Consider the following 20,018-nt stretch of genomic DNA (forward strand, 5'->3'; position numbering starts at 1 on the left):
TTGCTTTACTTTTTTTTTTTGGAGACTCAAATTAAAACAAAGCAAACCCTAAATGCCACTACTTTTTGTAATTGGCAAAGATCTGCCCTTAAGCCAGTTACAGCATGCACAGGTACTTCTGCTAATACTTTTGAGGTCTTCAACATTTCATGTACCACCTATGAGAAGCAAAGTCCTTTCTCTTTCTAGAAGCTGAATTAGGTCTGTAAATTCCACTATGCTGTCCTCTTCTGCAGCTCTTATGCAATTATTAGTGTAGCATAAGTGCTTTCCATTCCAGAGACTGGGCTGACCAGCATGTTTGTTTACTAGCATTATTTCCAATGCCTGTGACTGCACGCAAGTACTATGAATTTGGACAGGCAATGTTGTCATGTCATATCTGACATAGAAGATGGATAGAATGTCGTGGATCCTTGCCAGTGATCACAAGACCTAATTTGTTTGGTTTTTTAAATATCTTACTGTTTGCCAGGAGATGTTTTTTGTTTGTTGGTATTCTTTTATTTCTTTTTAAATTTTTTTTTCATTGCGACTTTTTTTCTTTATGGTATTACATTTATTATTTTCTTTTATATTATGGCTGAGCCACTTCACAGTCCTCCTTGGATGCTGCACATTCTGGAGCACACACTTGGAGATAAAGCTGCTACAGCCACATGGTTGCATGACAGCAAAGCAGTGTGGCCATGGGACATCCAAGCTGCTTTCTTGCACTCTGGACTTGGGGCTCGCCTCATTGTGCAGTCTCAGTTCCTCTAGCTCTTTGAAATTCTCCTTTACCTAGTTATATTCACATTCCCAGAGTCTAAAGGGTGAAGAGTCCTCTCTTATCCTCAGAGGGTGAGATGCTCATTTGTTCTGACTCATAATGGTCACAGAGATATCGCAAAACCTCAGCTGCTTCCATCTGCCTCTGCCAAGACAGCTTTGTGCCAGGAGAGCAGCAGAATGAATCAGATCGCTGAAAATCTCTTGTGGTCTTGTTTCAAGAATATATGGCAGAGAGTGAGGCTTGCATTAAACTCAGTTGCTTGAATTAGAATTTAATGCTGCAGGAGACAGTACAAACCAAACAGCAACTCTGGACACATCAAGCCAAAACCAGCCTTCCCAAGACAGCACTCCACCTCCTCCACCTCCACCCAGCGCAAGGGAAACTTTCAAGTGGGGAGAGCTTAACAGCTACTGTGTGCAAAGGGGCCTCGGATTTGGCTCAAGGCATTCCAGTGACATTTTACAGAATGGTTTTTATTGCTGTTTACTGCCAAATGAAGCATTAATTGATGCAGAAGAAAAAGACCAAAGCCCTGGGCATTCATTTGCTTTATAGTGCTTGTATTTCCTTTCAAACAGAGCTGCTGATAATGCTTATACTGTGAGAACTTGCACAGTGTGACTGTGGGTACAGACAGACTGTACTAGAATGATACCTTCTTCCAGTGACACAGTGACAAACAAAAAGGGGATAGAGGAAGAAGCAAAAGCACATCAGAAAAATCTTCTGCAGTATGTGCTATGCTTCCTTCAATTTTTGTAATTCTGTTGTTCTGTAACACATGTGTTGGATGTATGCAGATATAACCACTTCCAGCTTTGTTTCAGGAAAAAAAAAAATAAAGCCAAATATGCACCAAAGCCAGAAACACCACAAGCATTTCCTGTCTACAGCCAAGTTGCATACAGTCCATATAAGAGGACCATATGAGGATACAGCCACGGCTATGTCTGGACAATCTGTCAAGTAGTCTCCTTATTCTACACGACAACTTCTCCAGAGCTGTCCACAAATTCCCATCTGCCTCAGTAATCACACAGGAGTTGTGCTCAGCTTTCACATACCCCATGCACTTCCTTTAGCTCAGCATAACTTTCCTTCTCCCCCTTCTGCCTCCAGTGCTCTGACTCAGCTGCACACCCAGACCCAGCTTGCTGGCTCTGGTGTCTCTGTGGCAGCTGTGTGACACAGTGCCTGGAGCTGCCTGCTCCTCCCTGCCATGTGCTGCGGGGCTCCAGCCCCTCTCCTGCAGTCCTGGTGCCACGGAAACACCCTCCCATCTCTGCTTCTCCCCTTGCCTGTGTGCAGCCCATGCAGACACCTCCTAGCACTATGAGCACTCCTCTCCTGCACCGTGCAATGTCTCTTGGCTGTACACAAACAAACTTAGACTATTGTCAGTTATAACAATGAGTCATGGTCTAATTCTAATGATGCTGGAAAATGCTAATTACATCTCAAGGCAATAGTCATCCCTGGCTTAAAGCGTTAGTTTGTTTACCACATCTCCTCCCCTTGTGCATGTTCATTAGACAGGCTGAAAAAACACACACAAATGCTGTGTATGTCAGTGGGGCAGCAGATGACCATCTAGCTAAGTGTGGGGAGGCAGGAGGACTGCTTCTGCCAGGGTGGAGGGATGGCTAAATGCCTGTGAAGGGCAGGGAAATCTGGGCTACAAAATAAACATTGAAAGGGTAGCCTGGCAAGCACTGCTGCAGGGACATGTGGCTGAGTCCAGGGCAATTTTTGTCAGGCAGAAGCTGACTATGAAACCATCCCTTCTGGCACCAAAGGGTGTTTCTGCAGGGCAGGAGTGCAGCCCCTTCTCAGTTTCTTAGCAGTAGTGTTTATTGATTGGACGGCCTGTATTGGTACAGCAATACAGCCGTGCTGCAGCCTGGGGGGAGAAGCAGTTGGATTTTAGTCAATACACTTTTAAATCAAGCTAGTTATCTCTGTGGTTGTGGGGTTTCTGAAGCTATCATTTAAAAACAGATAAAATGTGATATAAAGGAGACTTACCACCTCTGTGAAGAATTACTGCGGAGTCAAACACCTCCTTATTACTGCGATCATGAAGCCACCCAAATTAGCACTCCTGTGTGTCACAGAGCATTGGCAAAACAAATCTAATATACAGACACACAAGAAAACATTTCTGATAATGCCAGAAAATGCAATTGTTAAATTATACCACCTCTGTCATCCCTTGCTCACGCGGCAGCTCCAGGTTTCAGTCAGGATGGCTTTTCCTCGGCTTCTAGGCGCCACCTGCTGAAACACGAAGCCCCGTGTCAGAGCCCGGCGCTGGGACACTCGCTGGTGCCATCGCATCGTGCAGCCCCAAAAGCATTGCTCAGATGGGACCTGGGGGGAAAATCAAGCCCACAACAAAATAAGCAGTATTTCACTTTATTGTAGTATATGGCGCTAAAGAAGATTGGGCAAATAAAAGCAAAAGGCAGAGTTTGCAGGATTTCTTCATCTTTAAAATTAAGTAGGCAGCAGTGTGCACAGAAGAACTAACTCCATTTCAGTAACTCAGAAATTCATCTTTTGTAGCCTAAGAATGAGAAAAACCGTGTTTACAAGGGGGATGGCTGTATTGTGGCTCAACAGACACTATATTTTGCAAAACTTCTTTTGCATTTCCCAGGGACTCCTGATTTTTACATGTATTGCTGTAGCACGCTCCAACACAGAATTTAGCTAAGGCCGATGGATTGAGATTCTTTCATTGGGAAACACAGCTGCAGCTGTGGGGTAGAAAAAAAAAATTCCCAGTTACTGTTAAATATTGATGGCATAACTTACATGTCACAGCAAAATTAGATTAGTCCAACATATCAGGACCATCAGTGAATGAATATAAAAAGCCCCAAATGTTTGTCAAACAACAGAAAAAATGAGACACAAAGAAGAAATTTATTGATGAAAATGTCTAAAGGAATAAATCTATGACACAAATTGGAGCTTCTCTAACACAGTCTGACAATTGTTTTTCCAGAAAATGTACATAAGCTGAAAGAAACCATGCCACCTTTTGAAAGCAAAAACACCTGCAGCTTTTGGAAAAAATACCATGTTTTAAATTAAAAAAGAAACAGATTTATCTCATGAAAATAAACACTTCTCACATTTTACCACAGTCTCTGCTGTTACACAGAAAACCAGACTTGATTCAACTTCCACAAAACCTTGTGCTTCCTTTCTTTCCAAGATATTTAACAAAGGCTGGATCCTGTCCCCAGTCTCCAGCTGCAGCTCCTGTTGGGATCAGTGGCAGTGCTGAGAGCTGGGGAGGAGCCTGGGTCCATCTTTTTGTGGAGGTGGGGCTGCTCTACCTGGGGTGGCTGCAAAGCTCCAGGCATGAGCATGGACGAGGTGCTAGAGCCAAAACCAAGCTTGCTTTAAAACCACAGGGGTTTCAGGCTCTGCTGAGGCACACCAGTGTGGCCAGGGGGCTGCTGCAAACAGAGGCAGCTTTCAGCCTCCTGAGGGCTTGGTGTGAAGCACAGGCTACGGGAATCCTGCTTTCTGCTCACCTACAAGGGAGGAAAGATAAAGAAACAGTGACAACAGACAGCAGGCAGCTGCTGGCAGTGCCAGGTTGCTCTTGACATTACCTCTTTACTGGGAAACCTCAGTGTGCTGCTGCTGCTGCGGCTGCTGCTGCTCCCAGTGTGGAGGACAGGAGCTGCAAGACAAAAATCAGCAAAATCACTGGTCTTGCTCCTTCTGCCAGTGACAGCTCTGTGATGGCAAAGCCATGCTCTGCCCACACGGCTGCAGAGGTTTGAGGTAGCACTGTGTGCAAGGAATTACATAAAGGCAAGTTGGCTTTCATACAGCAATGTGCACAGGTGATTTCATCATGCAAGACTTCTGCTGCTGCCGTCTGCTTCTGCCAAGACAGCTTTGTGTCACAAGAGCAGCAGAATGAATCAGATCACTGAAAATCTCCTGTGGTCTAATTTCAATAATTTATGGCAGAGAGTGGGGCTTGCATTAAACTCAAGTGCTTGAATCAGAATTTTGTTCTGTGGGAGGCAGTATAAAACAAAAAACATTTTGTATCACATCAAGCCAAAAATTTCCTCTCACAGACAGAAACATGAAGCCACAGAGAGCACAGGGAGGCCAGAATGAAAATGTAGTGAAGGAAGCTGCTGAAGTGCCATCTTTCCAAGAGGAAGACACCAGAAGAAAAGGCTGTCCCACACGTCTCTTTTCCCGTACCTTGTGCTCTTTTGGGGTAGTGGGGTGGTGTCACTGAGTGCTCTGATGGCTCATGCAGAGGCAAGGAGGGGGGCAGGGTTCTGGGAGAGTTATAGGGAGCCTTTTCTCTTGCTCCCTCAGGGCTCTACCGACATTTTTGGAGCAAACTTCAGTGCAGGCTATTGAGGAGGGTAGACCTTATTCCTGACAAGACAGGCAGCAGGCTGGAACTCAAGGTGCAGGCAAAACCTCCACCTCTGGGACTGCCCCCCTGCCCTGCAGAATCAGATGTTCCTGTGGTTTGTGCCATCCTGTTCAGCAGCTGTTGCACAATCAGAACGAAGAAATAGTGCCTCGAACATGAAGCACCGACCGAGATCTCCCATCTTGATGCAAGCACCAGATACAATGGTGTGCATTGCCACCTATCTCACAAAATCTGCTGTGTGTGCTGTGAGGCCGCAGGCTGGCAGGACAGCATCACCACTTATCTCCTGCATCTGCTGGGTCTGTAACAAGCACACTGCAGCTGCAGCTGAACAGGGGCCTTTCAGCTTCATTTTTGGGTCTCCCAGATCACAGAGAGGGAGAGAAAAGTGCTGAAGGGAGGGTCTGGGCACTTGCTGTTAGTCTTGAAAATACCTCTTGTCTAGGTCAAATCCCTTTAACTTTCCTTTAATCCCTGAAAAGTACTTCTTCTGAACATCCAGTGTGTGTCCAGTGTGCCATTATGGCTGCACGTTCCCCAGTAGATATTTTACTATCTAGCAGCTAATGCCAGTGTTTGTTCCATTAATTTGCACATGTGTTAATCAAACTACATTTTGTACAGGACAGATTGTACAGTGTCTGAGTTCTACAGTGTCTGTTTACTAGTGAAAAATCATGTGTTTTGTGTTCCCAGATTTTTTTTCCTCTGCAAGCACTATACCTTTTCTGAAGCTACTAGTTGTTATTCAGACTGCTCTAACAGCAGCTCTGCTCCCGCAGAAGTGAAAGGAAACTTTGCTCCTGACTTCCAAAGCATGTGAAACCAGGCCTTGGAAGCATGGATCTGTACAAATGAAATGACTCCACTGGGAACCATGTTCTCAGGAAACATATCCAGTGAGCAATGATGTCCACATGCAGGCAGACCTGAGCTGGGAACTGTTCTGAAAGCATCAGGGATACACCACCAAGGTGAGGGGGTTTAAGTTTTCCTGGATCACATCCTTCAACTTCCCCCACAAACCCCATTAGTCCAACTCAGTGCAGAAATCCTGTCCTGAAAAACAGGCCCAGCTGCCACAGCCTCAGCTAAGGCTCCCAGAACCCAGTGACAAAACTTCCACTGGTTCCCAAGAAGTACAGTTGCTTTCAGTACCAATCCTCCCTTCTGAAAATGTATATTGGTTTGGGATTAAATAAAATTGGAAGGTATTAATACCAAAGACAAACTGGCTGCAGTTACTAAAATTAAAACTGCTACTTCCCTCGAACAAATATCTGTCTGTCAGACCACTGCAGTGTGTGAAGACATGAGATAGCAAGTCAAAAGGAAATGTTTCTTTCATTTTGTGATTCCCACAATCCATCCACATCACTTTCTTTCTGTTTTAAAGAGAAGACAGATAGCATGGCACCATGTTGTGAAATCAATTAATAAAAGAGAAGTGAATGGATTGTATTCAAGTTGCCAGACCATATAGAGCCCCTATTTGATAGTAAGTTTGTTTTTCATATATATTGGCACTTCAGTAGCATTACAGTAAGTAAAGACTCCTCTTATGATGGCTGGCAATCATAAAGAGAGTTTCTCCACCAGTTTTCAGTGTCAGCCAGTATACAAGTTTCCAGAGTCTTACTGGTCAAGAAACTAATATAGCTTGCACAGTCTTCACTAAGGAATTGCAAGCAGCTATTGCTCATACTGAGATCATTGCAGGACAAAAGAAAAATAGGGTTTGTAGAGGATCAGTGCAGAAAGCACTCAGGACTTCAGTGTTTGAACTGTTAGCAACCCAGGCTAAGAGCTGCAACTTCATGAGAAAGGCTGTTTTGAAGTCCATTCTACAACCCTGTACTGCTTTTAGCTGGCTGCCAGGCTGAAATTGAGCAAATGCTGCCATGCACAATGCATTTACTCTCTGCTACAGCAGCAGCAGCTTCTCAGTCTGGGAGAGCAGCAAAATGATGAGAGAGGAGCAGAAGGTAGGAGAAAGAAAAAAAGGTATCAAAGCAAGAAAAGTTAGATACCACACACTCACACACTAGGTTTTCAGGAATTTTTTTACAGTTTCCTTTGTGTACCATTTCTGCCCTGTCTGTTTTGGACAAAGGACAAAAGATGAACTGAGACAGCCTCACTGATGTGACAAGAAGGATAGGTTTCCAGTCTTTATTCAGCATCAGAAACAGAAGACAACAAGATAAGAAAGTTACGAGTTCTTCATTTCTGGAAAGCTCTCTGAAGTCATATCTTGGTCACAGGACACCGCTAATACAAATAAACAGTAAACTTGCAGTGAAGGTATGTATAGGCAACAGCTCCCAGGTCAGCAAACATTCCAGGAACAGAGAGAAAAAACACGTGTATCCCCTCTGAAGAAAAATAGAAGTAAAATTATCTCAATCAAAATGATCCTGAGCCAGGAGAAGAAAAAGGCCAAATGCCAGATCTACTCTCTGCTCTGATCCCCTGAGGCTGAGCCTACTGAAGCCTCTGGGAATTAATTCTGCAGATTGAAAGAAATTGGCACAGTTACTGGAAACTGTTGCTATGGAACAGAAGGGTGGTTTTCTGCCTACACATTTGCCTACACCTATAAAAGGCGAAAGAAAAGTCTTGCTTCTTTAACTATATGATTAGATTTTCCAAGCATTCTTCATCATGATGATAAAGTAGACATCTGTGTCGATTGAAGCGCTGACTCCAGCATAGTAGTTCATGAATTCTTCTGTTGTGACCTGAGACAGAGAAATTAAGAATAAGAAAATGAACCTTGGCTTTTATTTAATGCTGTAAGTCAAAACAACACATTGAGAAGAACCTTTAATGAAATTGAACATCTGCTATTTCATGTTGTGGCTAACAAAAAGGAATCCAGCAGGAGGAATTAAGACACTTATAATTTCCTAATTTCACTTTGCTAGAAACAAGAGCTCTTGTCCTCCACAACACTTGGATGGAAATGAAACGTGAAGTTTAACTAACCTTACAAGAAACTGAAGTTATGATCACTGCTGCCTAAGAAAAATTTTTAATGTACTTTTTTCCAGGGATGCTATAATCTGGTTCTTTGCATAATTATTAATAAACTGGGTGAGGTTTCTGATTTAATTCAGAGACAGCTTGGAACTTTATAACCACCCCTAGAGAGAAAATATTATTGCTCTAAACAAGTTTCCCTCAATGAAGCAAATATTCTTTCAAATACCTAGGAGTTTTGAATAGCTTTCATGGGTATTTTGAGGTTTTAAAATGACCATAAAGAAATAAATAATCAAATCAACCAAGAGAAAAACTGTGCAAATCTCTTGTGATGCCTTAACTCTTGAATTGTGTTGGTAATTCTTTGAATAAACAAAGAAAAATTTGAAAAATACAAAACAATATTAAAAAGACATTTAGCTATTAGAGAGTGTCCAAAGAAGGGCCAGGAAGATGGTGAAGGGTCTAGAGGGGAAGCTGTGTGTGTCTGTTCAGCCTGGAGGAGATGGAGGAGAGACCTCACTGCAGCTACAACTCCCTCCTGAGGGGAAGAGGGGCAGGCACTGATCTCTGCTCTGTGGGGACAGTGACAGGAACCGAGGGAGTGGCCTGAAGTTGTGTCAGGTTTGGGCCAGGTATTAGGAAAAGGTTCTTCCCCAGAGGGTGGCTGGGCACTGGAATGGGGTCCCCAGGGCAGTGGTCACAGCAGCAGCCTGACAGAGGTCAAGAAGTGTTTGGACAATGCTCTCAGGCACATGGGGTGATTTCTGCGTGTGCTGGGCAGGTCCAGGAGTAGGACCTGATGATCCTGATGGGTTTCTTCTAACTCAGCATATTCTGTGATTCCATGATATCTGCTCTGATTGCATTGTGTGTTTGAGAACTTAGAAAAACATGACAATAGGGAGAAGTTCCACTTCAGACTGTCCTACCATCACAAGATGATTACAAGCCTCACTAAAACTGCCTATTTCAGAGGCACCCATCAAGAGCACAGTGAAGAGGGCCCTTCTAGCAAATGCTCAACCTGGTGGCATTTCTGCTAAAACATTTTAGGCATTCAGTATCATTAGTGTCTTCAGGAAAGCCACAGTCTGTTCTCAGAAGAAACAGTAATCATGTGAGCTAATATCAGGATTGCTGACCAAGAGGTGGATGCACAGAGTAACCTGGTACTGAACTCATCAAGGATCAGTTTGGGAACTCATTTAACGTGTTCCTTCATGTATGATCTCAGCATAAAAAGCAGGAACATTTTCCTTGAAATATTTGCTAGATGTCACCACTGGAAATGGAAAGGGATAGGTGGCTCTGAAATGGTATCTCTGAGGATGACCCTGCAGGAGAGGGGATGAAATTCAGCTCTACTAAGTGTAAAGTCATGCCTAAAGCAGATGAAACCCATCACCTCTACAGAGAGCCTGAGTGGTGGGAATAAAGCAAGTGAAGGATTTGGATGGAGCATTACACGAGTAGGAGTTACCAGTGCAATGCAGCCCTGGTGAGTGGGAAATGTTAAAGACATTCCACAAAGCACTGATAAAAACTTACAGCCTAGTTTGTTATTATTAACTGCTCAGATTGAGACTATCACCAAGTGAACCACAGAGATACAGGATTGCTCTGAGCTGGTCAACAGATGTAAGTTCAGACCAAACAAGTCTGCAGACACATAACAAGGGGAAAGAACATGCTTGGCTGAGAGATGGTTGCAGAGCAGATGTTTCAGTTGACCACAAAAGGTGCCCAGAGTTTGCACCTGAACCAGAGAGTTGAGCCAGAGTGCAGGAAGGGCTCCCAGCTCTGTCCCAGCTCATGGCTCCTCAGGGTACAAGCCCGTGGCAGTAGCCCCAGCCCCATTCTCCCTCCAACTCTCTGTAGCTAAATCTGTCTCTATTATGGACTGATTTCCAAGTCAAGTGTCTCAGTAATTACACTGGAGAAGAACTAACTGTAAAGTATTTAACAAAGCAAGAAGCCTGCTTTTGAACTGGATCATAGTATTTATTCTCCTAAAAAGTGAAAAATCCCCCAGTTTGTGCAGATCATGAAAGTCAGCAATTTTGTGGAGTAGTCTGAAGATGTACTTAGTGTAATCTATGAAATTCAGTTACTAAGACTACAGGCCTTAAGGCAATCTCACAACCAGCCTTGTACCTCCTGCAGAACTCCTTTGCTTCAGAATGTGCAAACCAGCTGTATATCAGGAGTGCTGTGCACAGGTTATGCTTTTCCATATAAATGTGATGCAAATGGATGTTTGGTACTGCAATTACTCCCCCACTTAATAACCTAAGTCAGACTCTGAGTCAGATGGTGATTTCATGGCTTGAAATCAGGTACTTCACTTACCTTCCCATCTTTGTCATAGGGTGAATCAAAGCTATCCAGAAAGGCTTTAAAAACTTGATCTTCTGTCCAGTCTCCATTCATGTATTTGGGATGATATTTTGCATTATACATCCCACGTAAGTCTTCAATTGTTATAACACCATCTCCAGTCTTGTCTAACTTCTGAAATGCCTGCATGACAATCTCTTTTCTTGCATTGGACATGGGAGGCTGTAAAGAAATATTAACAGATTAATTTTATTTTTGCCAACTACTTGCTCAGCTGCAAATTCAAGTACTTGTTGTTGCTAGTAGCAAAACTTTCAAGGTAGATGGGACAAGATACTGGTGAAAGATTACACTGTCCAGGAGCTAGAAAGGGTAATATGTCCTCAAAAGAGCAATATGGTTAAGCCTCTTCAGTGCCTACCCATACAATAGCAAATGGACAATATGAGAGAAAATACTACCTAGAACCCTTTTCTGATCTGCCCATTTTTAATATTTCCAAGAAGAAATTACTAATTACCCAAAGTACTAGTATTTTCTATCTTAATTGTTTAGGCTTCAGCAGAACAAACATACTTGAGACAAAATCAATCACTCAGGTGAATTAGAGAAAGTATCCCCTGAATAAGTTCATGTTATAAAGAGATGCATCATAAAATGGCTGACAAAGAAGTGAGAGTGATGGGTTGAACCACACAGGTATCCAGATTGCAGCACAGGAATTTCATGTATCTAAATCAAGGCCACAATTAATTGGAAAAAAAAAATCACAACTGTTTATTTGCAAATATTCCATTCTGCTTTGTTCTGTTCTGTTGTGCTATATTTTAATCCATTTAATGCAATAACAACATAAATTCCCAGACTTACTCTCAGTGAAACAAGAAATTCATCAAAATCAATTTTTCCATTGCCATCTTTATCAAATAACTGGAAAAGTTCTTGTGCCTCTTCTTTGTTGATCATCACAGCATAATGACGTAGTCCTCTCTGAAACTCATTGAAATCAAGGGTTCTTCTATTGTTACCATCAATAATCCTAAATGCTCTGTGGAAAATGCATAGGAAAATTTGAGGAAAATGCATAGGAAAACATAGAAAATGCTGCAGTGGTTAGTACAGTACTGGAGTAGAGAGTCACCTTACTGAGATCACATTTCCTCCTTGTTCTGTATTCTGAGGGGGGAAAATAATAAATAGAAAACCCCGACCAACAAACCTCCTACACTTATTGGCAGTAGAGATGACTTGTTTAGATAGGGTGTATAAATATTACACATCTGAAGTTAAATGAGGGAAAGGCTGCCATAGTATTCTGTTCATTATAGCCCTCTGCCCCTGCAAGTTACAGGTTTGGATGAAGTTCCAAATTTAGATGAAGTTCCAGTTGGTCACCATCTGGATCCATTTGTGGGGTATGGGGCCTGGGAGGCATCTCATAGTGTGATGCAACACCTGTTTCCTAGGGATGGGATGCTTGCAAAAAAGGTTTTAGGTGCTTCCCATAAAGTAGACAGCTAATAGACCATTACAACAAGGGCATCATACCCAAAAGGGAAGGAAACTTAAAATCTCCAGTGCTGAAATACTTAAGATAATTTTAGAAAACACCAAAGAGATAATTTTAGAAAACACCAAATGGTTAATGTTCCCTTCTTTCCTCTGGCAGGAGTTGTTCTGGAAGGACTTTCTCATGAGGGATTCACAGTCTTCAATCCTTCAAAAGGTGGTCAGGTCAGTCCTGTGTCCCAACACATAAGCCCCTATGGCAGGCTCTGTGGGTTGTGGCATTTGTGCTGAAATGAGAAAACTCAAGAAAACTTGAAAACTCAAGTTTTGGTCCCTATTTAGGGTGTGAGCCTCTTGCAGCTAAAACTGTTAGGCTGAATAATGGGTTTGCATACTCACCGGCCAAGTCCTTTGATGCCAGCAGATCCTTTTGCTAAACAGTGCAGGCGAAGTCTTTCTAAAGGGTTGGTGATTGTGGGCAGGCTTCTTTTTGCATTCATTGCCATCTCTCGGTCATGCCTTGCTGTGCCCATCTGAAAGACCAAAACACTGATGTGGCATGGATTCACATTCAGACACAGTGCTGAAACCTGGCCTACTATACAAAGCATCCCAAATTCCTAACTTGCAAACTGCTGGTAGCGACTCTTTCATGAGGACTCATTTTGACCTTCTATTTCCTTTTCCTCACATCCTTCTATCAGAAAGGGAAATTGCCAATATAGGTCACTGACCATGAAAGGAGGGCTCAGCCAACCACCCTGTGATTAATCCAGATGCAGACAGGAAACTGTGTGTAAGAAATTTCTGCTTACAGTGTGAGAGCACTGTGCCAACTAGTGAGTGTACTCAGGAGTGTGTGACTCCCTCTGTGTCCACAGCATCCTTGCCAAGCATCTTCCACCTGGCCAGATTTGCAGCTATCTTTTGACCACAGGAAGACAAAAATTACCCTGGCTGGGGACCTCTGCCTTTGATTCACTTTTGTTCCACTGAGGACCCGATTCTGCAGAGCAGAGATTTCTCCCATTGCATGTCTGAGCAGCAGCAGTCACCCACACATGACACCTACTGCTTTTTTAACACAACTGCAGAACAAATTAATACCTTACACTTTCATAGTATTCAGCAACCCAGGATTTCACATGCTGACAACAAAGGCCTTCCAGCTTCCTTCAGAGGAAAACAGTGGAATAAAAAGAAGGAAAACCAGCTTGTGACTCTGCAGTGCTGCAACAGCACCACCAAGAGAAACATGCCCAGGCTGGCAGAGACCCACTGCTTCTCCCACAGGGATTATTTGTGCCTAGTGCTAAGAAAAGTGGGACTGCCCATGCTGATATTTTAGGGCCGCAATGAATTCTGGGCACATGCTCAGTGCTGAGACTGCTGTTCCATAGCCTGGCTGATGGGTCTGCAGCAGACCATGAAGACTCCCAAAATATTTTCCAGCCTTTCAAGCATCATGGGATAAAGGCACACAAGAGTCACAGAAGTTACAGCAGAGTTCTAGACTCAGAGGGTGACTGGTGCTCTGCTGAGGCCATGCTGGGGTGAGGAGATAAAGCTGAGCAGCCCCATGAGACACTGTCAGCGCACGTGATACTTCCAATCCCATTGTCATTCCATGTGCAGAAATGTGAATTGAAATGATCAGACAAAACTTCTAAGAAACATGGAATTAAACTATTTCATCTTAACTGTCCATCCACTCCTGTTTACAGAGCATTCGCTATGGCTGCTGGTAATGTCAAATATGCTGAATTTTATAAGCACTTTAGATTACTCCAGCTGGGCTTGGAAAAACAGAAAAATAAAATGGTTTTGTACTCCCCAAATGGTTTCAGTACTAGCTTAATGCTGAAGTCTGGAGAAGTAAAATATAGAGCATTTTGGCCTTTGCTTCAGACAGAGCAAGCAAAGTTCTTCTGGGAACTCATTAACCAGTGACCAGGAAGATCTCACAGCTGTGTGAGATCAGCTGCCAAAAATGTTTTTTACAAACAATGACCTGTCCTTAAAGGGGAAATGTTTAGCTGGAAAGATTTTAAAATACAATGAGGTTACAGAAATACAGTGCAAACTATATTTACAGTACATAATAATGTACTATTGCTTATATATAATATATAGCAACTATACATCTACATACAGAGTACATGATGCGAGTGTATCATTGTGCAGTGTGATTCTCCCGAGTTTTCATATCACACAAAAGCCTCTTAAACAGGACCTGGCTTCCTGTGCCACATGGCAGTAAGCATTTGAGAACCCTTTTTATACATCCAGAAAATACAGAAAACCAGTTAAATATATAACCTGCTACGTGCAAGCCTGGTCCATAGTGACACTTACATCACTTTCCTATTTCTGTTGGCTGCAGGCTTAAGTTTGAGGTAAACCCTTCTTAGGCTATATTGTATGAAAAGAGATTCCAAACCAGTGGGAGGAGGGAGGAATCGCAGTTATTCACATGCTCTTTCTTCCCCTTTCATTTTGCTCTGGCTCCTTTTTGGATAATGTGACGTAATTAAAGATGCAGTCAGGGTTTGTTGAATATAACCGTTCTCTGCATAGTGTACAAATGTGTTTCATCTTAATACCATTAATAAAACAAGAACAGGTCATAAAAGTAATGCCAAATGGTTTTAATTTGTGTATCTCATCCCAGACTATCAGATGTCTCCCTCAGTGAAATTAACCAGCAGTGTTTATTTTAATTTTGAATGCTAGAGAGTTTTGTTTTATTTAGCAACCTAGGCTATGAGCAATTACCCCATGCTGTCAGCATTGTTTGTTTCTATAGCTGAGGTTGTGTTGTGCAGGCCAAACAGAAATGATTGCATTTATTCCTAACAAATACAAACCCTTAAATTTTGGATTGGATTTTTCCAGAAGAATCTTAGGCTGTTCAGCAACCAGATCCCTTTACATTCCTCTGTGCCTGAGGATTAAACCTGGAAAGAGTCAGATTCAGTCTAAGCTCTGCAATATTTGTTTAGACAAGCCTTCAGCTGAGCCCACCCAGGAGCCTCCCATGAAAATCCTAAAAGCCACTGCACTGTGACAGGCAGAGTCCCGTCTGGATTGCCCAGGCTCTGAAGGCCCCTGTCCTGGCCAAAGACACGAGTGGCACACCACCCACCCCAGAGCAGAAGATCTCAGGATCTAAGAATAAATTAAGTGGCCTAAACCAATTGCACACATTTAGTTTACTTGTAATTTCATTGAATCGTTAAAAGCACAAAACCTGCAGGAGTATTTGACAACTGTCTAAACACCTCCTTAAAAATTTGGCTTCCCAGCCTCACTGACCCCTCTGCAGCAGCCTCCCATGTCTCTCTCCATCATGACCAGCATCATCCAGCTTCAACCTTCTGACAGGTGGACATTACTGCAATTGCTCTTTGGCATATATACATTTATAAATATACATATAAATTTATATATCTAAATAAAAAACAGATTTAAAAAACAGATTAAAAATTAGATTTAATTGAAATTAATTAAGCTACTCTTGGCTGATCAGAGAATCTTACTGTGAGGTAGCAAACAGGAAAAAAAATCCTTTACCTGTAATCCTTTTCTGCACCTGGGGTTTCCACGCAGGACTGGAAGGTGTTCAGGAGGCTTGGATGGTGTTGTGCTTCCAGGCTCAAGCAAGAAGTTCAGGTGATAATGGACTGCAGCCTCGCTGCAACGCTTCTTTATGAATCTTGTTTCACCTGTTTACATTCAGGGCTGCCTTGGCCCCCCCTTTTTTGGGAGGCCTGGTCTCCAAGGTGACACTGTAGGCTGTGGCTGGCCCAACCTGCAATTACGCTGCTTTCCTAGACAATTGTTTTGGTGTTTTGAGAGCCTTTTCATTTTATTTCTTTTAAAGATCATGCCTTCTTATCTTTGCCCACATGGGCTGGAGAGCAGGGAAGAGTGGGAGACGCCTTGTGCTGTCCCTTGCTGAGGGATAAGACCAAGGGAAAGTGGCTGTGGCAAAGTCCTGCATTACACAGTTACGTTTCTATAACACGTTTCCCTGCTTTCATATGAAAAAACTCTCAATTGTTTGCTGAAACCATAGTAGAAGCATGCAAGTAAAAGACTGTCAGTTGTGGTTCACAAAGAAAAAACCCCTCACCAGCATATATTTTTTTCCTGATGATTAATTGCCACCTCGAAGGCCTGCTGGTGGTTAGAACCTCTGGGGAGATGCTGAGCTTGTGTTCATTTGTAGCAAGAAGAAAGCCGAAAAGGTTAAACACCCATATGACGAGGAAAAACTGCTCTCTGCCTAGACACAGCTGTTAGCAACTTGGTTTGCAGAAGGTCACAAACATTGTCAGTAAGACAATGTACCACTTTGGTAGGGAATCAGGGTGTTGATAGATTCCTTTGGGGTAGGAAATAGCCTGTGTGTGTTCCCTGGCCCTCTGGGGCAGCAGCAAGGTGAACATGTAAGATCAAGGCTGATAGCAAAGGCAGCATGTAGAAGTCAGTGTGAGAGCACGTAGGAAATGAAGGGAGAGTCCTGTCCTGGCCATGGATGAAACACTGAGCAAGAATGAAAAAGTGCATCGTTTCCTGGCAAAAGCAGAAAATTATTTTAGGCAATTGCTAGACTAATATCATTTGCATCCTGGCAGGCTGCTTATCTCTCATCGACAGGTACTTCCTGGTACTAAACCGAAGCTTGTGCAAGACTTAGAATATTTTTTTATATCTCTCATGTGGCAGCTGATTGCACATTAATGCACAAGCAGGGAACAAGGCTTATTTAATCATTCACTGATTCAGAAATACTGCCTTTGTGAAAATGTAACATCCTTCCATCCACTATCTTTGTTTTGTGAATTGATCTCCAGAGACCTTCTGGGAATGCAGAAGAGATAAAGGGCTATGAACGTTATCTGGGCTGCTGCCTGTTCACACGCTCTGCAAAGACAAAACAGAGACACTGAGGGGCAGAAAAATGGTTTCCACTAAACAAGTTGGTCCTTGGAATTCAGTCTCCCACCTGAATAAAAAAATTCTTCAAGTGCAGAATTTGCATTGACTTTCAGAGGTTTGCAGCAGATTGAAACAACAGGGATGGGCCCTTGGAAAAAAATGAGTTAATTCCATATCTGGATAATTAACTGGGTTCTGCTGCCTTTTCTTCCTTCTGCCAGCGAGCCCAAGGACACACAGACACACATGGATGTTAGTCTATACTCCTCTGGAAACTGGACTGTGCCATTTCTGAGATGGTTAATGATTTACCAATCTGAAAAATTATTAACAGGCTTTCAGGTGTCTCAAATTACATCAGGGTGTGATTAAAATTATTTGGTAGTACCTGCTCTGTTACTGTGCACAGAGCTGTAAGCAGAGTTCAGTGAATTCAGAATTTATCATAAAGGATATAGAGAATTCATCAGAACTCTGACATTTTTCCTCATCATCTTCTAACTAGCACTGAATATGTACATCCTAGTTGATTGTTGGTTTTTTCTGAACAGCCTGAGCTGTCTGCTCAGTTTGTAGTACAGCCTGGAACTGAATTAACTAAGAAAAATATACTATGAGACCTAACATGATCTATAAACTCATGACAGAGTCAACTTAAGTCAATTAAGTTTCTAAAAATTCAGATTTTGTGTTGAATTTAGGCAGGAAGGAAGGTATAAGCCCTTCCAAACTTTATAAGAAATGTCTCAAAAAAAACGTGGCCCTGGTTGTTTTGCAGTTTAGTTTACAAGTTTTAGCACTGTTTCTTAATCTGCCACCTGTGACCATTGTTGTGGAGAAGCTATAAACTACAAGAACAGATTGAGTATATCTGTTTGGTATGGATTTTCTTGGTAGGGAAATCAGTTGGGTTGTTTGTGTGGAATACAGATTAAAAAAATAGGAAGCATGAAGTCCCAGAACACTATGTAGCAGAGAAGATTAGTTTTACAGGATAAGGCTTTGTGTTTTTTTTCCTGCCATTAAAATTAAGAAAGTTTCACATACACTAAAAAAGAAACCCTCGTGGTAAGTACATTGTCAAGGGAAAAGTATTCTGATTTTAAACCAAGATGTAATCCAATTAAATTACAGAATCACAGAATGGTTTGTCTTGGAAGGGACCTTACAGATCATCTAGTTCCAAACAATTGAACTCTGACTCTAAATAAAATACTTTTATATCCAAAAATGCTGTCTCCCTGTGTGGTTTGTAGTTCTCCAGCTGAAATTAATTGTCTTCTCTCCAGAGCAGACACCAGCTGGCACATGCAGACTGCGCTCATGCTACTGAGCTCATTCCTAAGAGAGTGGTCACCACCAACCTGCCTGCTGGGTGCCTGCCCCAGTCCTGCTTTGTAATGGAGCCCCAGCCCAGTCCCCACGGAGTTCTGACCCCACACCAGTGACCCTCATCTCACCCCTCTGTTATGAGGAGCGTTTCCAGCACGAAGGGACACACTGCCAGCAGCGCCTGTGTGATGGATTGTTCTGCAGTCCTAACCTGTACCTTTACTTGCCTTTTTCCCTTGCTCTTGGGAAGCACAAAGAGGTTTTGTTTTATAATGCTATGTCAGCTGATAAATGCACTTGACAAGTTTTTTTAAGGTGATTTGAGATCAGGAGCATTCCAGAAAAAGAGGCAGTTATCTTTACAATTTTTCTTTTCTTAAAAATCTACCACAAATCTGTTTTCAGTTGGAGAATGGAAAATAAAAACACTAGATATTTCATTTTTTAAGAAGTTAAGCAACTACTGTTTACTAGAAATTGATTATTTTTATCCTGTGCCTTGAAATAATGGCAATTTAAGTTCTTGAATATTTCAGGCCAAATAGAAAAAACAATATTGTGGGTGTTATGGGTTGTTTTATTCTGCTGCATTTCTCAAAAATATTGGCAATTATCTGTCAACCACAGTGAAACAATGTGATGGAGGTCTGACATGCATGAGAAACTTCTGTGCTCAACCCTCTCTCTTTTGTCCACAGAAGAAAACAGTTAAATTGCCCCAGCATTTATTAGGATCAAATACTTTTTAATGCTGAAAAGCTGTCCTTAATCATTGCAAAGTGGGGGAAGTAACAAAGAATAGAACAAGAACAGTCTGCAGCTTGCTTCAACAACAACCAGAACAATCTGTCCTCACTGAAGGGGGCAAAGAGGAGGGAGCCAAAACCAGAGAGGAGAAGGTTTCAGCAAGCTGTTCCTCAGAGAGGCCTCCCTAAAGACAGTCACCGTGTGCTGGAATGTCCTGGGGAAAGGAGGTTGTGAAGTCTGCTCTTGGCACAGACATATGCCGAGAGGGGGAGTCTTGATCATTTCTTTACAACCCTGCCAGCCCTCTGAATTGTAGAATCTTACAGTTATCTATGATCATGCAAGCACCGTTAGGCAGGAAAGGAATCATGCACGTTGTACAGTAATGTCAGTAGTCATACAGGAGAGGGCAGAGCCAGGCCAAGCACTACTGCAGGAATATCTGGAGGGGGTGGTGAGAGGGGAGCTGTACTGGCTGCCAGGGCAGGAGACTCTGCGCTTGCCAGCCTGCGGAGCCAAACTGACTGCAGCTATGACTTCAGCCTGTGTGGTATCATTTCTTAAACAACCACAAATGGGATGTATTCTTTTCTTGTTATTCACTGGAGCTTCCTCTCGAAATTATCAGGAACTGTTTTGGTTCCTGACTCCAGAAATATACTGGCGGTATATGAGCTGAATGCTTTTCCCAACCAGGAACCAGGGCATGCTTGACATGGCAGCACAATTCAGCACTCAGCATGCTGGGGATACTCATCAGCACGGCTGGTAATACACAATCACTCTAGAGGGCTTTGTGATGTCCCAGAGCCCCTTCTCTCCATGGCCTCTGCATTTCAGAACTGACTTCTGCCACCCAGGGCATGAGCTATTGCCAGGCTCCTCAGCACAGCAGGCCTGTGCCAGGCTGCCACCCTGGCAGAGGAGCTGCTGTTGCCTCAGCAAAGGTCTCTT

At 42.8% G+C, this 20,018-nt stretch overlaps 1 protein-coding gene across 1 annotated transcript; it reads right to left on the minus strand.

The window, feature by feature from the left end:
- Positions 1-7,846: 7,846 nt before the first annotated feature.
- Positions 7,847-12,574, minus strand: CAPSL (calcyphosine like; the record flags this gene model as incomplete). The annotated part of the gene is made up of 4 exons (XM_084225119.1): positions 7,847-7,948; positions 10,545-10,754; positions 11,403-11,580; positions 12,441-12,574. 4 exons carry the CDS (start codon positions 12,572-12,574, stop codon positions 7,847-7,849), a joined length of 624 nt encoding a protein of 207 aa, XP_084081245.1.
- Positions 12,575-20,018: the final 7,444 nt, after the last annotated feature.

Source organism: Fringilla coelebs (genome assembly GCF_963513975.1).
Source record: "Fringilla coelebs genome assembly, chromosome: Z".
In the NCBI taxonomy this organism is placed as follows: domain Eukaryota; kingdom Metazoa; phylum Chordata; class Aves; order Passeriformes; family Fringillidae; genus Fringilla; species Fringilla coelebs.